This window comes from Zonotrichia albicollis, chromosome 24, assembly GCF_047830755.1.
Source record: "Zonotrichia albicollis isolate bZonAlb1 chromosome 24, bZonAlb1.hap1, whole genome shotgun sequence".
In the NCBI taxonomy this organism is placed as follows: Eukaryota; Metazoa; Chordata; class Aves; order Passeriformes; family Passerellidae; genus Zonotrichia; species Zonotrichia albicollis.
Window position 1 is genome coordinate 1,146,457 of NC_133842.1, and position 22,895 is coordinate 1,169,351.

The 22,895-nt window shown below is 40.0% G+C and overlaps 1 protein-coding gene across 1 annotated transcript in view; it reads left to right on the forward strand.

Moving 5' to 3' along the window:
* LOC141731627 (uncharacterized) overlaps positions 1–21,373 on the forward strand; it is a 48,673-nt gene extending 27,300 nt beyond the window's left edge. The window contains 8 exon segments of the mRNA XM_074558041.1: positions 5,338–5,372; positions 7,205–7,237; positions 8,200–8,306; positions 11,757–11,886; positions 14,192–14,357; positions 17,073–17,080; positions 17,694–17,800; positions 21,308–21,373. Of these exon segments, the coding sequence (XP_074414142.1) occupies positions 5,338–5,372; positions 7,205–7,237; positions 8,200–8,306; positions 11,757–11,886; positions 14,192–14,357; positions 17,073–17,080; positions 17,694–17,800; positions 21,308–21,373 (652 nt within the window).
* Positions 21,374–22,895: the final 1,522 nt, after the last annotated feature.

A 22,895-nucleotide genomic window follows, 5' to 3' on the forward strand; every position in this document is an offset into this window, starting at 1 on the left:
AAAATAGCAAAAAATAAATAAAAAAAGTGGTTAAAAATAGGAAAAAAATGGGAAAAAATGGCAAAAAAAGGAAAGAAAAAATGGTGAAAAAGTGGTGAAAAAATGGGAAAATTTGGTGAAAGTGGTAGAAAAGGGAAAAACAGAAAAAATTCAAAAAGTGGTAAAAAAATGAAGGAAAAATGATTGAAAAATTCAAAATAAATGGGAAAAAGTTGGTTTGGAAATGGTGAAAAAAAGGAAAAATGAGGGAAAAATGAAAATATGGGAAAGGTTAAAAATGGAAAAAAAAGGTAAAAGTGGGTTAAGGAAATAAGGAAAAAATGGAAAAAATGGTAAAAAATGGTGAAAAAATGCAGAAAAAAGGGGAAATGTGGTTGAAAAAATGGAAGAAAACAAAGGAAAATTTGGGTAAAAATGCAAAGTAAAAAGAAAAAGGTGAAAATGAAAAATGACTTTAAATAATGAGAGAAAAGGGGAAAAAATGGGAAAATAAAAACCCCAAAAAAGGGAAAAAATGGTTTGAGAAATTGAAAAAATGAGGGAAAAATTGGTTAAAAATGCAAAAAAATGCAAAGGAAAAAGTTGGGAAATGGTGGAATGAAGCAAAAAAAGGTAAAAATGGTTCAGAAATTTCAGAAGAAGTGGGTAAAAAGAAGAAAAATAAATAAAAATGCTTAAAAATTGCAAAAAAAAAAGGTTGGAAATGGTGAAAAATGCAGAACAAAGGGGTAAAAATGCGAAAAAAAAATAAGGGAAAAAATTGGTTTAAAAATGGAAAAAGAAAGGGAGAAACGGGATTAAAAATGCAGGGAAAAAAGGTGAAAAAGTGGTTAAAAAATCAGGGGAAAATTGGTGAAAAAAGGTGAAAAAATGGTTAAAAAATCAGAGAAAAATTGGTGAAGAAAGGTGAAAAAAAAGGTGAAAAAGTGGTTAAAAAATCAGGGAAAAATTGGTGAAAAAAGGCCAAGAAAAGGTGAAAAAATGGTTAAAAAATCAGGGAAAAATTGGTGAAGAAAAACCAAAAAAAAGGTGAAAAAGTGGTTTAAAAATCAGGGAAAAATATGTGAAAAAAGACAAAAAAAAGGGTGAATTTGGTGAAAAAATTGATTTAAAAAAAAAGGAAAAATTGGTGAAAAAAAGCCAAAAAAAGGTGAAAAAAAGGTTAAAATATCAGGGAAAAGTTGGTGAAAAAAGGTGAAAAAATGGTGAAAAAATCAGGGAAAAATTGGTGAAAAAAAGCCAAAAAAAAGTGAATTTGTGGTGGTTCAGCCGCCGGTTTTTGGGTGAAAAAAGGAATTTTTGGGGTCTCCAGGTGAGTATTTTGGGGGTGTTTGGGGGGATTTTGTTGTTCCAAACGTGTTTTACCAACTCTGCCTTTTGTGTGCTGCAGGTGTGAAAAAAAAGCAGCGAAAACTCAAAATCCGCCGCTGTTTTGGGTTCAAAAAAGGCAGAAAAGGGCAAAAAAAAAGCAAAAAAAAGGAAAAAAAAAAGGAAAAAAAAAAGGAAAAAAAAAGGAAAAAAAAAGGAAAAAAAAAGGAAAGAAAAGGAAAAAAAAGGAAAAAAAAAGGCAAAAAAAAAAAGGAAAAAAAAAAGAAAAAAAAAGGCAAAAAAGGAAAAAAAAATTAAAAAATTCAATTTGGAGTCGCTGCAAAAAAGGCTCAGGAGGGGGAGATCCAGGAGGGGGGAAAATGGGAAAAAATCCGAATTTTTGGGGATTTTTGGTTTTCCCCCAGTTTTGGGCTCGATCCCAAACCTGATGCGGCCAAGGAGGAAAAAACGACGGCGGCGAGGAAAAAAACTGCAAAAATAAAAAGGCAAAGAAATTAAAAAAAAGGCCAAAAACTTGAAAAAATAAATCCAAAATAAACTCAAAAATTGCATCGAAAAGGGGCAAGAAAAGCAAAATAAAAAGCTCAAAAATGGCTCAAAAAAAGAGCAAAAACTGGTCAGGAAATGTCACAAAAATACCAAAAATATACCCAAAAAAATGCTCCAAAAAGCAAAAAAAAAGCCCAAAAATTGTCCCAAAATTGCCTAAAAAAAGAGCAAAAACTGGCCAAGAAATGTCACAAAAATACCAAAAATATACCCAAAAATTTGTCATAAAAAGGCCCAAAAAATGCTCAAAAAAGGAAAAAAAAAAGGCCAAAAATTTGCCAAAAGGTGCCCAAAATAAACTCAGAAATTGCATTGAAAAGGGGCAAAAATAGCAAAACAGAAAGCTCAAAAATTGGTCAAAAAAAGAGCAAAAACTGGTCAGGAAATGTCACAGAAATAGCAAAAATATACCCAAAAATTTGCCAGAAAAATGCTCAAAAAAGCCAAAAAAGCCCAAAAATTGGTCAAAATAAACCCAAAATAAACTCAAAAATTGCATCGAAAAGGGGCAAAGAAAGCAAAACAAAAAGCTCAAAAATGGCTCAAAAAAAAAACAAAAATTGGTCAGGAAATGTCACAAAAATACCAAAAATATACCCAAAAATTTGCCTGAAAAAGGCCCAAAAAATGCTCAAAAAAAGCAAAAAAAAAAGCCCAAAAATTGTCCCAAAATTGCCTAAAAAAAGGCCAAAAACTGGCCAAGAAATGTCACAAAAATACCAAAAATATACCCAAAAATTGGCCTGAAAAAGGCCCAAAAATGCTCAAGAAAGCGAAAAAAAAAAGCCCAAAAATTGTCCCAAAATTGCCTAAAAAAAGAGCAAAAACTGGCCAAGAAATGTCACAAAAAACCCAAAAATATACCCAAAAATTTGCCTGAAAAAGGCCCAAAAAATGCTCAGAAAAGCAAAAAAAAGCCCAAAAATTTGCCAATATAAAGTCAAAAATTGCATCCAAAAGGGGCAAGAAAAGCAAAATAAAAAGTTCAAAAATGGCTCAAAAAAAAGAGCAAAAACTGGTCAGGAAATGTCACAAAAATACCCAAAATATACCCAAAAATTAGCCTGAAAAAGGCCCAAAAAATGCTCAAAAAAGCAAAAAAAAAGCCCAAAAATTGTCCCAAAATTGCCTAAAAAAAGAGCAAAAACTGGCCAAGAAATGTCACAAATATACTAAAAATATAACTGAAAATTTGCCTGAAAAAGGCCCAAAAAATGCTCAAAAAAGGAAAAAAAAAAGGCCAAAAATTTGCCAAAAGGTGCCCAAAATAAACTCAAAAATTGCATTGAAAAGGGGCAAAGAAAGCAAAATAAAAAGCTCAAAAATGGGTCGAAAAAGAGCAAAAACTGGCCAAGAAATGTCACAAAAATACCAAAAATATACCCAAAAATTAGCCTGAAAAAGACCCAAAAAAGCAAAAAAAAAGGCCAAAAGTTTCCCAAAATAAACTCAAAAATTGCATCGAAAAGGGGCAAAAAAAGCAAAACAAAAAGCTCAAAAATGGGTCGAAAAAAGAGCAAAAATTGGTCAGGAAATGTCACAAAAATACCAAAAATATACCCAAAAATTTGCCAGAAAAATGCTCAAAAAAGCAAAAAAGAAGCCCAAAATTTGTCCAGAAATTGCCTAAAAAAATGACCCCAAAAAAGTCCAAAAAATTGCCCAAAAAAAGTTCAAAAAATGACAAAAAAATGGCCAAAAAGTACCCAAAAATTGCTTTAAAAAAAGCTTAAAAATGGCCCAGAAAAGAAGCCCAGAAATTGCCATTAAAAAGCTCAAAAAATGCCAAAAAAACCAGAAAAAAAGTTCAAACAATGCCATTTAAAAAAAGGCAAAAAAAAGGTAAAGAATGGCCAAAAAAAACCTTCAAAAATTGCCCAAAAAATGCTGAAAAAACTGGCAAAAAAACCTCATAAATTGCCCCAAAAATGCCAAAAATTGGCCATAAAATGTCCCAGAAATACCCAAAAAATGAGCTGTAAAAAAGCCAAAAAATTGCTGAAAACAGCCCAAAAAAAAGCCTAAAAATTGCCAGGAAAAAGCTCAAAATTTGCACAAAATTGCCCAAAAATTAAGCCCAGAAAACACCAAAAAGTTCCAAAAAATTGTCCAAAAAGGCCCAAAAAATTACCAAAAACTTTCCCAGAAAAACTGAAAAATTCCTTGCAAAAAAGTGGAAAAAAAAGCCCAAAATAAGCAAAAAAAAGCTCCAAAATTGCCCCAAAAAAAGTCAAAAATTGGCCAAAAAATGCCGAAAAAATGCCAAAAACCTTCCCAGAAAAGCTGAAAAATTCTCTGCAAAAAACTGAAAAAAACCCCAAAATAAGTAAGGAAAAGCTCAGAAATTGCCCAAAAATGCCCAAAAAAATGTCAAAAAATGCCCAAAAAATTGGTCAAAAAAGCTCCAAAATTGACCAAAAAATGCTCAAAAAAAAAAGTCAAAAATTGGCCAAAAATTAGCCCAAAAAAAGTCAAAAAATGCCCAAAAAAAATCATAAAATGCCCAAAAAAAAGTCAAAAATTGACCAAAAAATGCCCAAAAAAGTCAAAAATTGACCAGAAATTGGCCCAAAAAAAAGTCAAAAATTGGCCAAAAATTGGCCAAAAAAAGCTCAAAAATTGCCCAAAAAATGCCCCAAAAAAGTCAAAAAATGACCAAAAAATACCCAAAAAAGAGTCAAAAAATGCCCAAAAAAAAGTCAAAAATAGCCCAAAAAAAGGTCAAAAAATGCCCCAAAAAAAGTGAAAAATTGCCCAAAAATTGCCCAAAAAATGCCCAAAAAAATGTCAAAAATTGGCCAAAAAATGCCCAAAAAAATGTCAAAAAATGCCCAAAAAAAAAGTCAAAAATTGGCCAAAAAATGCCCCAAAAAAGTCAAAAATTGGCTAAAAAAAGGTCAAAAATTGCCCAAAAAATGCCGAAAAAAAGGTCAAAAATTGGCCAAAAAATGCCCAAAAAAGTCAAAAAATGCTCCAAAAAATGTCAAAAATGCCCAAAAGAAAAGTCAAAAATTGCCCAAAAAAAGGTCAAAAAATGCCCCAAAAAAAGTCAAAAATTGGCCAAAAATTGCTCGGAAAAAAAATAAAAAATTGCCCAAAAAATGCCCAAAAAAAGCCCTAAATTTGCCAAAAAAGGCCTAAAAATTACCAAAAACTTTTCTAGAAAAGCTGAAAAATTCTCTGTAAAAAACCCAAAAAAAAAGCCCAGAATAAGCAAAGAAAAGCTCAAAAATTGACCTAAAAATGCCCAAAAAATGTCAAAAATTGACCAAAAAATGCCCAAAAAAAGTCAAAAATTGCCCAAAAAATGCCCAAAAAATGCCCAAAAAAAGCCCCAAAATGGCCGAAAAAAGCCCCAAATTGTGATTTTTTGTCGCGATGTTTTTGATTTTCCCGCATCCCCAGTTTTTGAGGCAGGGCTTCCAAAATTCCTGATTATCTTCCCATTTATCTCCTCAGCGGTGGTGAGCGTGGTGGCTTCAATAAATTCGGTGGTAAGTCCCAAAATTCGAGGTTTTGACCCCAAAAAAAGGCAGAAAATGAAAATAAAAATTGAATTTTCCCCCCATTTTTCCTGGGTGGGGGAAAACCCCCCAAAAAAATGGAATTTAGGGGCTGAAAATTGAAATTTTGAGGTGGTTTTTTTGGTGAAAAATGGTGGAAAAATGAGGTGGAAATGGGAATTTTTATAGGGTGGGAATGGGGAAAAAAAGGTGAATTTTGGTTAAAATGGTGCATGTGTGGAAAAAATGGTGATTTGGTGGTTTTGGGGGAAAAAACCCCAAATTTCAGGAGGATTTTTGGGGAAAAAACCCCAAATTTCAGGAGGTTTTTGGGTGAAAAAACCCCAAATTTTGGGGGAAAAAAACCCCAAATTTCAGGAGGATTTTGGGGAAAAAAACCCCAAATTTTAGGAAGATTTTGGGGGAAAAAAATCTGAATTTCTGATGGATTTTGGGGGGAAAAAAACCGAATTTCTGATGGATTTTGGGTGAAAAAAAACCGAATTTTAGGAGGTTTTTTGGGGGAAAAAAAACCTAATTTCTGATGGATTTTGGGGGAAAAAACCCCAAATTTCAGGAGGATTTTGGGGGAAAAAAACCCCAAATTTTAGGAGGTTTTTTGGGGAAAAAACCCAAATTTTAGGAGGTTTTTTGGGGAAAAAACCCCAAATTTCAGGAGGATTTTGGGGGAAAAAAATCTGAATTTCTGATGGATTTGGGGGGAAAAACCCCAAATTTTAGGAGGTTTTTGGGTGAAAAAAAAACGAATTTCAGGAGGATTTTGGGGGAAAAAACCCCAAATTTCAGGAGGATTTTGGGTGAAAAACCCCAAATTTCAGGAGGATTTTGGGGGAAAAAAACCCAAATTTTGGGGGAAAAAACCCCAAATTTCAGGAGGTTTTTGGGGGAAAAAAACCCCAAATTTTAGGAGGATTTTGGGGGAAAAAAATCTGAATTTCTGATGGATTTTGGGGGAAAAAAACCCAAATTTTAGGAGGATTTTGGGTGAAAAAAACCCAAATTTTAGGAGGATTTTGGGGGGAAAAAAAACCGAATTTTAGGAGGTTTTTGGGTGAAAAAAAACCAAATTTCAGGAGGTTTTTGGGGAAAAAAACCCAAATTTCAGGTTTTTGGTGGAAGCGCCGGTGACCTTGAGGTTTTTTATTTTTTGGTGGAAAATATGAAATAAAAAATGAAATAAAAAAAGGTGGAAATTGCCCCAAAAATGGGGGTGAGGTTGGAGCTGCAGTGGACCCAAAACTGAAAAAAAAAAGTGAATTTTTGGTGGTGAAAAAGTGGAAAAAATAAAAGGGAAATAGAGGAAAAAATGGGAAAAAATACGGAAAAAATGAGGAAAAAATGGTGGAAAAATAAAGGAAAAAAATCAGTGAAATTCAGTGAAATTGTGAGGAAAAAATGAGGGGAAAACAAAGAAAAAAAAAGGAAAAAAATGTAAAAAATATCAAGAATAAATTAAGGAATATGAGGGAAAAACTGGAGTAAAAAATGATAAAAAAAGGTGGAGAAAAAAGGGAAAATAAAGGAAAAAATTCTCAAAAAAAGGGAAAAATGGAGTGAAAAGCAACAAAAATGAGGGAAAAAAGGAGAAATCGGAGCCTTTTTGGGGAGAAGGTTCCGGAATTTGAATTTCAGGTGAAAAAAAAGGAAAATTTTGGTGCCAAATTTGGGGATTTTGCCGCCAAAAAGGGGCCTGGGAGGGGCAGAAGGGGCGGGGCCAAGGAAAAGGGGGCGGGGCTTGGGTTGGCCACGCCCACATTCAGCTCTCCTAATTTGCATAATTTGTTTTTTTTTTTTCATGTAAGGACCCCGGGACCAGGGGCCCAGACATGACCCAGGTAATTAATTAATTAATGGATTAATTAGGGGTAATTAACGGGAAATAATTGTTAAAGTTATGTTAATTAATGTGGTAATTAACGGAGTTTTTTGGGGGGGTAATATTGGTGATAATTGGGGGAATCAGTGGTAATTAATGGTGGTTAATTAGCGGCAATCAAGGTTGAGTTGGGGTTAATTTGTTAAACCAAAGAGATTAATTAGTGGTAATTAACAGGCTGAGTAAAAGATGAGGTTTGAATAATAAATTGTATAATTAGAGGTAATTAGGAGGAATAAAGTGGTGGGTAATTGATGGTGTTAATTACTGGGGTAATTAATGGGATTTATTTTGGCGTTAATTAGTGGTAATGAAGTTAGTGATAATGAAGAGGAATAGGGGTTTGGGTTGGAATTAATTGAGTTAAAGGGGTTAATTGGTGTTAATTAACAAGGTGAGTACAAGGGGCCTCTTTAGATTTGAGGATGGAGTTAATAGTGGTTAATTAGCGGTGATTAACAGTAATAACGCTAATTAATTTAGCTAATAATTGATCTCTAGGTGAGCGTTAGGAGGTGGAGCTTTGGGAGCCAATTTAGATTCCTGGGGTGGGGTTAATGAGGGCTAATTAGCATCTTTTCCTCAGTAATTAGTGCTAATTAGCGGTAATTAATTAATTGATTGTAGGGAAGCAGGACAACTCGGACAACAACAAATTGGGGAGGGACTTGGGGTCATTTGTGAGCTTTGGGGTGGGGTTAATGAGGGCTAATTAGCGTTTTTTTGCTCAGTAATGAATGCTAATTAGTGGTAATTAATTATTTTTAAGGGGAGCAGGATAACTCGGACAACAACAAATTGGGGAGGGATTGGGGGTTATTTCTGAGCTTTGGGGCGGGGTTAATGAGGGTTAATTACCATATTTTCCTCACTAATGAACGCTAATTAAGGGTAATTAATTAATTAATGAATTAATTGCAGGGGAGCAGGATAACTCGGACAACAACACGATCTTCGTGCAGGGGCTGGGCGAGAACGTCACCATCGAGTCGGTGGCCGATTACTTCAAACAGATCGGCATCATCAAGGTGGGGGCGCCCGAAACGGACCCAAAATGTGCTGGAATAGACCTAAAAATAGAGCCAAAAATAGACCCAAAATAGACCCAAAAATACACCCAAAATTCGCTGAAATACACTTAAAAATACACCCGAAATACACCCAAAAATACACCCAAAATAGACCTGAGATACACCCAAAAATAGACCCAAAAATACACCCAAAGTAGACCCAAAATACCCCGAAATATGCCCAAAAATACACCCAAAAGTAGACCCAAAATGTGCCGGAAATAGACCCAAAAATACACCTAAAAATACACCCAAAAATACACCCGAAATGCGCCCGAAATACACCAAAAATACACCCAAAATAGACCCAAAAATACACCCAAAATGCGCTGAAATGCACCCAAAAATACGCTCAAAATAGACCCAAAAATACACCCAAAATAGGCCCAGAAATACATCCAAAGTAGACTCAAAATGCCCTGAAATGTGCCCGTAATACACCCAAAAATACACCCAAAATAGACCCAAAATGCGCTGAAATGCACCCAAAATACACCCAAAAATAGACCCAAAATAGACCCAAAATAGACCCAAAAATAGACCCAAAATACACCCATAATAGACCCAAAATAGACCTAAAAATAGACCCAAAAATACACCCAAAGGAGACCCAAAATGCGATGAAATGTCCCCGAAATACACCCAAAAATAGACCCAAAATAGACCCAAAACACATTCAAAAATACACCTGAAATATGCCCAAATCACACCCAAAATAGACCCAAAAATACACCCAAAATACACCCAAAATGCGCTGAAATGTGCCCGAAATACAACCAAAAATAGACCCAAAAATACACCCAAAATAGGCCCAGAAATACACCCAAAATAGACCCAAAATGCCCTGAAATGAGCCCGAAATACGCCCAAAATAGACCCAAAAATGCACCCAAAATAGACCTGAAATGTGCCCAAAATACACCCAGAAATGGACCAAAAATAGACCCAAAATAGACCCAAAATGCACTGAAAGGTGCCTGAAATACACCCAAAAATAGACCCAAAATAGACCCAAAATAGGCCCAAAAATAGACCCAAAATGCCCTGAAATGCATCCGAAATAGACCCAAAAATACACCCAAAATAGACCTGAAATGTGCCCAAAATACACCCAAAATAGGCCCAAAAATAGACCCAAAATAGACCCAAAATGCGCTGAAAGGTGCCCGAAATACACCGAAAAATAGACCCAAAATAGACCCAAATCACACCCAAAATAGACCCAAAATGCGCTGAAATGCACCCGAAATACACCCAAAAATAGACCCAAAAATACACCTAAAATAGGCCCAAAAGTACACCCAAAAATAGACCCAAAAATACACCCAAACCACACCCAAAATACGCTTGAAAATAGACCCAAAATACACCTGAGATACACCCAAGAATAGGCCCAAAATACACCTGAAACACACCCAAAAATACACCCAAAATATGCTTGAGATACATCCGAAAATACACTAAAAATGTACCCGAAAATAGACCTGAGATACACCCAAAATACACCAAAAAATAAATCCAAAACAGACCCAAAATCCACCCAAAATAGACTTGAGATGCACCCAAACTACACCCAGAAAAGGCCCAAAACACATTGAAAATACACCAAAATACACCCAAACTAGACCCAAAATAGGCCCCAAAAATACGCCCAAATACACCCGAAACACACCCAAAAATACACCCAAAACAGACCTGAGGTACTGCCGAAACCATACACAAAATAGACCCAAAATACACCCGAACTACACCTGAAATAGACCCAAAAATACATCTGAAACACACCCAAAAATAGACCCAAAATACACCTAAAGCCGCACCCAAATCTCACTCAAAATACACCCAAAAATAGACCCAAAATACACCGGAAATGGGCCCAAAAATACACCTGAGATAAACCCAAAATAGACACAAAACACACCCAAAACGCACCTGGAGGGACCCAAAACCCACCAAAATACACCCAAAATACACCTGGGGAGACACCTGGGTGGGGGTCACTGGCTGGGCAGGGGTCACTCAGGGGTCAGTGGTCACTCCGTGGTCACTCAGTGGTCACTCTCTGGTCACTCAGACCAACAAGAAGACCGGCCAGCCCATGATCACTGTGGGGGGGGTTTGGCTCTGTGGTCAGTGGTCACTCAGCGGTCACTCAGTGGTCAGTGGTCACTCAGTGGTCCCTCAGTGGTCAGTGGTCACTCAGTGGTCACTCAGTGGTCACTCAGTGGTCACTCAGTGGTCACTCAGTGATCACTCAGACCAACAAGAAGACGGGCCAGCCCATGGTCACTGTGGGGGGGGTTTTGGCTCTGTGGTCACTCAGTGGTCACTCAGCGATCACTCAGTGGTCACTCAGTGGTCAGTGGTCACTCAGTGGTCACTCACCGGTCACTCTCTGGTCACTCAGACCAACAAGAAGCCCGGCCAGCCCATGATCACTGTGGGGGGGGGTTTGGCTCTGTGGTCACTCAGTGCTCACTGTGGTCACTCGGGGTCACTCAGGGTCACTTAGCGATCACTCAGTGGTCACTCAGTGGTCAGTGGTCACTCATTGGTCACTCATTGGTCACTCAGACCAACAAGAAGCCCGGCCAGCCCATGATCAGTGGGGGGGGGTTTGGCTCTGTGGTCACTCAGTGCTCACTGTGGTCACTCCCATGGGTGAATGGTCACTCCCAGGGGTCAGTGGTCAGTGTGGTCACTCAGTGGTCAGTGGTCACTCACTGGTCACTATGGTCACTCAGACCAACAAGAAGACGGGCCAGCCCATGATCACTGTGGGGGGGTGATCTGGGGGGGGTTTGGTTCTGTGGTCATTCAGTGGTTAGTGTGGTCACTCAGTGGTCACTCACCGGTCACTCATTGGTCACTCAGACCAACAAGAAGACGGGCCAGCCCATGATCACTGTGGGGGGGGGTTGGCTCTGTGGTCACTCAGTGCTCACTCAGCGATCACTCAGTGGTCACTCAGTGGTCACTCACTGGTCAGTGGTCACTCAGTGGTCACTGTGGTCACCCACTGGTCAGTGGTCACTCAGTGGTCACTCTGTGGTCACTCCAGACCAACAAGAAGACGGGCCAGCCCATGATCACTGTGGGGGGGGGGGGTTTGGCTCTGTGCTCACTGTGCTCACTCAGTGGTCACTCAGTGGTCACTCAGTGGTCACTCAGTGGTCACTCTGGTCACTCAGACCAACAAGAAGACCGGCCAGCCCATGATCACTGTGGGGGGGGGGTTTGGCTCAGTGCTCACTGTGGTCACTCCCATGGGTGAATGATCACTCCCAGGGGTCAATGGTCAGTGTGGTCACTCAGTGGTCACTCAGTGGTCACTCAGTGGTCACTCAGCGATCACTCAGTGGTCAGTGGTCACTCAGTGGTCACTCAGTGGTCACTCTGGTCACTCAGACCAACAAGAAGACCGGCCAGCCCATGATCAATCTCTACACCGACCGCGAGACCGGAAAGCTCAAGGGCGAGGCCACCGTGTCCTTCGACGACCCGCCCTCGGCCAAGGCTGCTATTGACTGGTTTGATGGTCAGAAAATTCCCAAAAATCCTGAAATTCCCGAAATTCCCAAAATTCTCAAAATTCCTGATCCCCAAATCCTAAAAATCCCGGTAACAAAACTCCCAAAATTCCCGAAATCCCGAAATTTCACCGTGTCCTTCGACGACCCGCCCTCGGCCAAGGCCGCCATCGACTGGTTGGATGGTCAGAAAATTACCAAAATTCCCGAAATTCCCAAAATTCCTCACCCTTAAATTCCCCAAATTCCCAAAATCCTGAAATTCCCAAAAATCCCGATAACGAAATTCCCAAATTTCTGAAATTCCGAATCCCAAACGTCGCCGTGTCCTTCGACGACCCGCCCTCGGCCAAGGCCGCCATCGACTGGTTGGATGGTCAGAAAATTCCCCAAATTCCCAAAATTCCCCAAAAATCCCGATCCTCAAATACCCCAAAACCCCAAAATCCTGAAATTCCCAAAAATCCCGATAATGAAATTCCCAAATTTCTGAAATTCTGAATCCAAATTGTCACCGTGTCCTTCGACGACCCGCCCTCGGCCAAGGCTGCCATTGACTGGTTTGATGGTCAGAAAATTACCAAAATTCCTCAAATTCCCAAAATTCCCAAAATTCCTGATCCCCAAATCCCAAAAATCCCGATAACGAAATTCCCAAAATTCCCAAAATCCCGAAATTTCCCCGTTCCTTCGACGACCCGCCCTCGGCCAAGGCTGCTATTGACTGGTTTGATGGTCAGAAAATTCCCAAAATTCCCAAAAATCCCAAATTCCCAAAATTCCTGATCCCCAAATCCCAAAAATCCCGATAACGAAATTCCCAAAATTCCCAAAATCCCGAAATTTCCCCGTTCCTTCGACGACCCGCCCTCGGCCAAGGCCGCCATCGACTGCTTTGACGGTCAGAAAATTACCAAATTCCTCAAATTCCCAAAAATCCTGATCCCCAAATCCCAAAAATCCCGATAACGAAACTCCCAAAATTCCCAAAATCCCGAAATTTCCCCGTGTCCTTCGACGACCCGCCCTCGGCCAAGGCTGCTATTGACTGCTTTGATGGTCAGAAAATTCCCAAAATTCCCAAATTCCCAAAATTCCTGGAATTCCCCATCTCAAAATTCCCAGAATCCTGAAATTCCCCCAATAATTGCCAATTTTCCCCAATAAATTCCTATTTTCCCCAATATTAATTCCCATTTTTTCCCCAATAAAATCCCTTTTTTCTCCAATATTAATTCCCAATTTTGCCCGATATTAATTCCCATTTTGCCCCCCAATAATTCTCAATTTTCCCCAATAAATTCCCAAATCTCCCCAATATTATTTCCCATTTCCTCCCAATATTAATTGCCATTTTTCCCCTAATAATTCCCATTTTTCCCCAATATTAATTCCTTTTTTTCCCCCAATTTTCCCCCATATTATTTCCCATTTTCCCCCAATATAAATCCCCATTTCCCCAATATAAATCCCCATTTTCCCCAATATAAATCCCCATTTTCCCCAATATAAATTCCCATTTTCCCTCAATAAATTCCATTTTTTCTCCAATATTAATTCCTAATTTTCCCCAATATTAATTCCCATTTTTCCCCAATAAATTCCCTTTTTTCCCCCCCATTTTTCCCCAATAAATTCCCTTTTTTCCCCCAATTTTCCCCCGTATTATTTCCCATTTTCCCCCATACAAATCCCATTTTTCCCCAATATTAATTCCCATTTTTCCCCAATAAATTCCCTTTTTCCCCCCCCATTTTTCCCCAATAAATTCCCTTTTTTTTCCCCAAATTTTCCCCAATATTAGTTCCCATTTTTCCCCAATATTAATTCCCATTTTCCCCCTAATGATTCCTAATTTTCTCCAATATTAATTCACAATTTTCCCCAATATTAATTCACAATTTTCCCCAATAAATTCCCCTTTTTTCCCCAATTTTCCCCCATAATTATTCCCATTTTTCCCCAATAAATTTACTTTTTTCCCCCAATTTTCCCCCAATATAAATCCCCATTTTCCTCAATATTAATTCCCATTCTTCCAATATTAATTCCTATTTTTCTCCAATAAATTCCTTTTTTTCCCCATTTTTCCCCCATAATTATTCCCAATTTTCCCCAATATAATTCCCATTTTTCCCCAATAAATTCCCTTTTTTTCCCCAATAAATTCCCTTTTTTTTCCCCATTTTTCCCCAATAAATTCCCTTTTTTTTCCCCATTTTTCCCCAATAAATTCCATATTTTTCCCCATTTTTCCCCAATATAAATCCCCAATTTTCCCCCAATAATTCTGATTTTTTTCCCCGTTTCCAGGCAAGGAGTTCTCTGGGAACCCCATCAAGGTTTCGTTCGCCACCCGGCGCGCCGACTTCACCCGGGGCGGCGGCCGCGGCCGGGGACGGGAGGTGAGAACAAAATTCACATTTTATAACACAAAATTCACATTTTATAACACAAAATTCACCTTTTATAACCCAAAGTTCACATTTTATAACCCAAAATTCATCTTTCCATCCCAAAATCCCCATTTTCCACCCCAAAATCCCCTTTTCCGCCCTGAATCTGATTTTCTAGCTCAAAATTCATCTTTTTTAGCCAAAATTCAGCTTTTTTTTTCCCATTTTCTACCCCAAAATTCACCTTTTTCACCCCAAAATTCACCTTTATAAACAAAATTCACCTTTGAACCCCAAAATTCACCTTTTTCACATGAAAATTCACTTTTTTTCACCCCAAAATCTACCTTTCCATCCAAATCCGGTTTTTGTACCCCAAAATTCTCCTTTTTTAGCCCAAATCCCCTTTTTGTACCCAAAAATTCACCTTTTTCACCCCAAAATTTACCTTTTTCACACCAAAATTCACCTTTGAACCCAAATTCATCTTTTCTAACCCAAATTCACTTTTTGCACCCCATAATTCACTTTTCCATTCGAAATCCCCTTTTTGTACCCCAAAAATTCACCTTTTTCCCACCAAAATTCACCTTTTATAAAACAAATTCATCTTTTTAAATCCAAAATTCACCTTTTTAACCCCAAAACCCACCTTCTGTAGCTCAAAATCCCCTTTTCTGCCCTGAAATCCTGATTTTCTAGCTCAAAATTCACCTTTTTTAGCCCATTTTCTGCCCCAAAATTCACTTTTTTCACCCCAAAATCCCCATTTTTTTACCAAAATCCCCATTTTTAAACCAGAATCCCCATTTTTTTTACCAGCATCCCAATTCCTCCCCCCAAAATCCCATTTTTTCCCAATTTTAACCAAATCCCATTTTTTTCTACCAAAATCCCATTTTTTTCTTACCAAAATCCCCATTTTTCACCCCAAAATCCCCATTTTTTTTACCAAAAATCCCCATTTTTTCCCAAAAATCCCATTTTTTTTCCCAAAATCCCCGGGTTTTTTACCAGCATCCCAATTCCTCCCACCAAAATCTCATTTTTTCCCATTTTTCCCAAAATCCCCATTTTTTCCCCCATTTCCAGGCCCCATGGGTTTGGCCATTCCATTTTTCACCCCAAAAATCTCCATTTCTGACCCCAAAATCTCCATTTTTTTTACCAAAATCCCCATTTTTCACCCCAAAAATCCCATTTTTTTTACCAGAATCCCAATTTCTCCCCCCAAAATCCCATTATTTTTCCCATTTTTCCCAAAATCCCAGTTTTTTCTCCCATTTCCATGGGCCGGGGTGGGTTCGACCATTCCCATTTTTCACCCCAAAAATCTCCATTTCTGACCCCAAAATCCCCATTTTTTAAACCAAAATCCCCGAATTTTTTCCCAAAATCCCAATTCCTCCCCCAAAATCTCATTTTTTCCCCATTTTTAACCAAAATCCCCATTTTTATCCCCATTTTCAGGCCCCATGGGCCGGGGCGGGTTCAGCCATTCCTATTTTTCACCCAAAAATCTCCATTTCTCACCCCAAAATCCCCATTTTTAACCAAAAATCCCATTTTTTTTCCAAAATCCCCGGGTTTTTTCCCAGAATCCCAATTCCTCCCCCAAAATCCCATTATTTTTCCCATTTTTCCCAAAATCCCCATTTTTTTTACCAAAATCCCAATTTCTCACCCAAAAATCTCCATTTCTCACCTCAGATTCCCCATTCTCACCGCAAAATCCCCATTTTTTTTTCCCAAAATCCCCATTTTTTTTACCAAAATCCCCATTTTTTTTCCCAAAATCCCAATTCCTCCCCCCAAAATCCCATTTTTTCCCATTTTTAACCAAAATCCCGTTTTTTCCCCCATTTCAGGCCCCATGGGCCGGGGCGGGTTCGACCATTCCCATTTTTCACCCCAAAATCCCCATTTTTTTCCCCAAAAATCCCCATTTTTTTTCCCAAAATCCCCGGATTTTTTCCCCAAAATCCCCATTCCTCCCCCTAAAATCCCATTTTTTCCATTTTTAACCAAAATCCCCATTTTTTTCCCCATTTCAGGCCCCATGGGCCGGGGCGGGTTCGGCCATTCCCATTTTTCACCCCAAAATCTCCATTTTTTTCCCAAAATCTCAATTTTTTTTACCAAAATCTCCATTTTTTTTCCCAAAATCCCCATTTTTTTTCCCAAAATCCCCATTTTTTTTCCCAAAATCCCCATTTTTTTTACCAAAAATCCCCATTCTTTTTACCAAATCCCCATTTTTTTTTACCAAAAATCCCCATTTTTTTTCCCAAAATCCCGGATTTTTTACCAGCATCCCCATTTCTCACCCTGAAGTCCTCTTTTTATCCCCATTTTTAACCAAAATTCCATTTTTATCCCCATTTCAGGCCCCATGGGCCGGGGGCGGGTTCAGCCATTCCCATTTTTCACCCCAAAATCCCCATTTTTTTTCCCCAAATCCCCATTTTTTTTTACCAAAATCTCCATTTTTCACCCAAAAATCCCCATTTTTTTCCCCAAAATCCCGGGTTTTTTCCCAAAATCCCCATTCCTCCCCCAAAGTCTCTTTTTATCCCCATTTTTCCCAAAATCCCCGTTTTTTCCCCATTTTCAGGCCCCATGGGCCGGGGCGGGTTCAGCCATTCCATTTTTCACCCAAAAATCTCCATTTCTCACCCCAAAATCTCCAATTTTTAAACCAAAATTCCCATTTTTTTTCCCAAAATCCCAATTCCTCCCCCTAAAATCCCATTTTTTTCCCATTTTTCCTAAAATCCCCATTATTCCCCCATTTCCAGGCCCATGGGTTTGGCCATTCCCATTTCTCACCCCAAAATCCCATTTTTTTTTCCCAAAATCCCCATTTTTTTTACCAAAAATCCCCATTTTTTTTACCAAAATCCCCGGGTTTTTTCCCAAAAATCCCCATTTTTTTTCCCAAAATCCCCGGATTTTTTCCCAAAATCCCAATTCCTCCCCCAAAATCCCATTATTTTAACCAAAATTCCCATTTTTTCCCCATTTCCAGGCCCCATGGGTTTGGCAATTCCCATTTTTCACCCCAAAAATCCCCATTTCTCACCCCAAAATCCCCATTTTTCACCCAAAAATCCCCATTTTTTTTCCCAAAATCCCCGGATTTTTTCCCAAAATCCCAATTCCTCCCCCCAAAATCCCATTTTTTCCCATTTTTCCCAGATTTTCATTTTTTCCCGCATTTCCAGGCCCCATGGGTTTGGCCATTCCCATTTTTCACCCCAAAAATCTCCATTTCTGACCCCAAAATCTCCATTTTTTCACCCAAAAATCCCATTTTTTTTGCTAAAACCCCCGGATTTTTCCCAAAATCCCAATTCCTCCCCCCAAAATCCCATTTTTTCCCAATTTTAACCAAATCTCCATTTTTCCCCCATTTTCAGGCCCCATGGGCCGGGGCGGGTTCGGCTCCGGCTCCGGCGGCCGCGGCGCCTTCACGGGAGGGGGAGGGGGCCCAGCAGAGAGCGGGGGATTGGAAATGCCCCAACCCGTGAGTGAGAATTATACTGGTTTATACTGGTTTGTAATGGGGTATACTGGGATATACTGGGATGTACTGGGGTGTAATGGGTTATACTGGGTTATAATGGGTTATAATGGGTTATACTGGGATATACTGGGTTATACTGGGAGGGGCCCAGCAGAGAGCGGGGGACTGGAAATGCCCCAACCCGTGAGTGACCGTTATACTGGTTATACTGGGTTATACTGGGTTATACTGGGAGGGATGTACTGGGTTATACTGGGTTATACTGGGAGGGGCCCAGCAGAGAGCGGGGGACTGGAAATGCCCCAACCCGTGAGTGTGATACTGGTTATACTGGTTATACTGGGAGGGGTGTACTGGTTTGTACTGGTTATACTGGGGTGTACTGGGGTATACTGGGTTATACTGGGTTATACTGGGAGGGGCCCAGCAGAGAGCGGGGGATTGGAAATGCCCCAACCCGTGAGTGTTGTACTGGTTTATACTGGTTTATACTGGGGTATACTGGGTTATACTGGAGGGGCCCAGCAGAGAGCGGGGCACTGGAAATGCCCCAACCCGTGAGTGTGATACTGGTTTATACTGGGTTATACTGGGTTATACTGGGATATACTGGGGTATACTGGGTTATATTGGGTTATACTGGGAGGGGCCAGCAGAGAGCGGGGGATTGGAAATGCCCCAACCCGTGAGTGACAATAATGTACTGGTTATACTGGGATGGACTGGGAGGGTTATACTGGGTTATACTGGGAGGGTTATACTGGGATATACTGGGTTATATTGGGGTACACTGGGTTATACTGGGTTATACTGGGAGGGGCCCAGCAGAGAGCGGGGGACTGGAAATGCCCCAACCCGTGAGTGTTGTACTGGTTTATACTGGTTTATACTGGTTTGTAATGGGTTATACTGGGGTGTACTGGGTTATACTGGGTTATACTGGGAGGGGCCCAGCAGAGAGCGGGGGACTGGAAATGCCCCAACCCGTGAGTGTTGTACTGGTTATACTGGTTATACTGGTTTGTAATGGGTTATACTGGGTTATACTGGTTTGTAATGGGATGTACTGGGTTATACTGGGAGGGTTATACTGGGTTATACTGGGTTATACTGGGTTATACTGGGAGGGGCCCAGCAGAGAGCGGGGGACTGGAAATGCCCCAACCCGTGAGTGTCAATAATGTACTGGTTTATACTGGTTATACTGGGGTGTACTGGGTTATACTGGGTTATACTGGGAGAGACTGGGATAGACTGGGTTATACTGGGTTATACTGGGTTATACTGGGAGGGGCCCAGCAGAGAGCGGGGGATTGGAAATGCCCCAACCCGTGAGTGTTGTACTGGTTTATACTGGTTTATACTGGTTGTACTGGGATGTACTGGGAGGGTTATACTGGATTATACTGGGATATACTGGGTTATACTGGGAGGGTTGTATTGCTTACAATGGGTTATACTGGGTTGTAATGGGTTATACTGGGATATACTGGGGTATACTGGTTATACTGGGGTATACTGGGATGGTTATACTGGGATGTACTGGTTATACTGGGTTATACTGGGTTATACTGGGTTATACTGGGAGGGGCCCAGCAGAGAGCGGGGGATTGGAAATGCCCCAACCCGTGAGTGTGATACTGGTTATACTGGGGATACTGGGAGAGACTGGTTATACTGGGATATACTGGGATATACTGGGTTATACTGGGTTATACTGGGTTATACTGGGTTATACTGGGAGGGGCCCAGCAGAGAGCGGGGGACTGGAAATGCCCCAACCCGTGAGTGTCAATAATGTACTGGTTTATACTGGTTTATACTGGTTATACTGGAAGAGTTATAGTGGGTTATACTGGGATGTACTGCTTTGTAATGGGTTATACTGGGTTATACTGGGAGGGGTATACTGGGTTATACTGGGTTATACTGGGATATACTGGGAGGGTTATACTGGGTTATACTGGGTTATACTGGGAGGGGCCCAGCAGAGAGCGGGGGACTGGAAATGCCCCAACCCGTGAGTGTTGTACTGGTTTATACTGGTTATACTGGTTATACTGGGGTATACTGGGTTATACTGGGATATACTGGTTTGTAATGGGTTATACTGGGAGGGTTATACTGGGTTATATTGGGGTACACTGAGTTTAACTGGGAGAGACTGGGATATACTGGGTTATACTGGGTTATGATGGTTTGTAATGTGTTGTACTGGGATATTCTGGGAGGGATATACTGGGTTATACTGGTTATACTGGGAGGGTTGTATTGCTTACAATGGGTTATAGTGGTTTGTAGTGGGTTATACTGGGATATACTGGGATATACTGGGTTATACTGGGATATACTGGGATATACTGGGTTATACTGGGATATACTGGGTTATACTGGGATATACTGGGTTATACTGGGTTATACTGGGATATACTGGGTTATACTGGGATATACTGGGGTATACTGGGTTATACTGGGATATCCTGGGTTATACTGGGATATACTGGGTATACTGGGTTATACTGGGATATACTGGGTTATACTGGGATATACTGGGATATACTGGTTATACTGGGATATACTGGGATATCTGGGATATACTGGGATATACTGGGATATACTGGGATATACTGGGTTATACTGGGTTATACTGGGATATACTGGGATATACTGGGTTATACTGGGTTATACTGGGATATACTGGGATATACTGGGATATACTGGGATATACTGGTTATACTGGGATATACTGGGATATGCTGGGATATACTGGGTTATACTGGGTTATACTGGGTTATACTGGGTTATACTGGGATATACTGGGTTACACTGGTTTATACTGGATATACTGGATATACTGGGATATACTGGGTTATACTGGGATATACTGGGTTATACTGGGTTATACTGGGATATAATGGGTTAAGTTAACTGGGATATACTGGGATATACTGGGTTATACTGGGATATACTGGGTTATACTGGATATACTGGGGTATACTGGGTTATACTGGGATATACTGGGTTATACTGGGTTATACTGGGATATACTGGGTTATACTGGGATATACTGGGATATACTGGATATACTGGGTTATACTGGGATATACTGGTTATACTGGGATATACTGGGTTATACTGGTTTGAATGGTTATACTGGGAGGGACTGGGATGGGATGTGTCTGTGACGTCACTGAGGTCACGGTGACGTCACTGATGACGTCGCCGTGACGTCACGGGGTGCCTGAGAGAACACGGGGAGGGGTTTGGGATCAACTGGGAGGAACTGGGAAGGGACTGGGAGGGGTGTGATGTCACCGGCGCTGTGGTGACGTCACCGATGACGTCATCACTGGGCGTGTGAGACCCAATTTTGGGGGGGAAATTGGGAGAAATGGGGGACAAACTGGGATGGGATTGGGGGGGGACTGGGGTGGGACGTGCCGGGTCTGTGACATCATCGTGTTGCTGTGACGTCACTGATGACGTCATCGCTGACGTCACCCGCAGGGCGTGCGAGAACATGAACTTCTCGTGGCGGAACGAGTGCAACCAATGCAAGGCGCCCAAACCTGAGGGGGGGCCCGGGGGGCCTCACCTGGGCGGGGGCGGGGCCGGAAAATACCCCGGGGGCCGAGGAGGAGGAGGAGGAGGAGGAGGAGGAGGAGGAGGAGGAAACCACATGGGTAAGGAACAATATACACAAAATATACCCAAAATATACACAAAATACACATAAAATATACACAAAATACACCCAAAAATACCCCTGCACACAGCCAAAATACACCCAAAATACACCAAAAAATAGACCCAAAATACACCCAAAATATACCCAAAATATACACAAAATACACACAAAATATACACAAAATACACACAAAACACACACAAAATATACACAAAATACACCCAAAATATACACAAAATATACCCAAATCACACCCAAATACACCTAAATTACACACAAAATATACCCAAAATAGGCCCAAAATGTACCCAAGATAGACCCAAAATATACCCAAAATACGCCCAAAATATCCCCAAAATATACCCAAAATACACCCAAAATACACCCAAAATAGACCCAAAATAGACCCAAATATACCCAAAATATACACAATATATACACAAAATATACATAAAATATACACAAAATATACACAAAATACACACAAAATATACCCAAAATATACCCAAAATATACACAAAATACACACAAAATATACCCAAAATACCCCGGGGGCCGAGGAGGAGGAGGAGGAGGAGGAGGAGGAGGAGGAGGAGGAGGAAACCACATGGGTAAGGACCAGCTGAAACACACCCAAAATATACACAAAATACACCTGAAACACACCGAAAATACACCCAAAATATACACAAAATAGACACAAAATATACCCAAATCACACCCAAAATACACCTAAATTACACACAAAATATACCCAAAATAGGCCCAAAATGTACCCAAGATAGACCCAAAATACACCCAAAATATACTCAAAATACAACCAAAATTGACCCGAAATAGACCCAAATCACGCCCAAAATACACCAAAAATAGACCCAAAATACACCAAAAATATACCCAATAATAGACCCAAAATACACCCAAAATATACCCAATAATAGACCCAAAATACACCCAAAATAGACCCAAAATATACCCAAAATACACACAAAATATACACAAAATATACACAAAATACACACAAAATATACACAAAATATTCACAAAATATACACAAAATATACCCAAAATACACACAAAATATACACAAAATATACCCAAAATACCCCGGGGGCCGAGGAGGAGGAGGAGGAGGAGGAGGAGGAGGAGGAGGAGGAGGAAACCACATGGGTAAGGAACAATATACACAAAATATACACAAAATATACACAAAATATACACAAAATATACCCAAAATATACACAAAATATACCCAAAATATACCCAAAATACCCCGGGGGCCGAGGAGGAGGAGGAGGAGGAGGAGGAGGAGGAGGAAACCACATGGGTAAGGAACAGCTGAAATACACCCGAAATATACACAAAATATACACAAAATATACACAAAATATACATAAAATATACCCA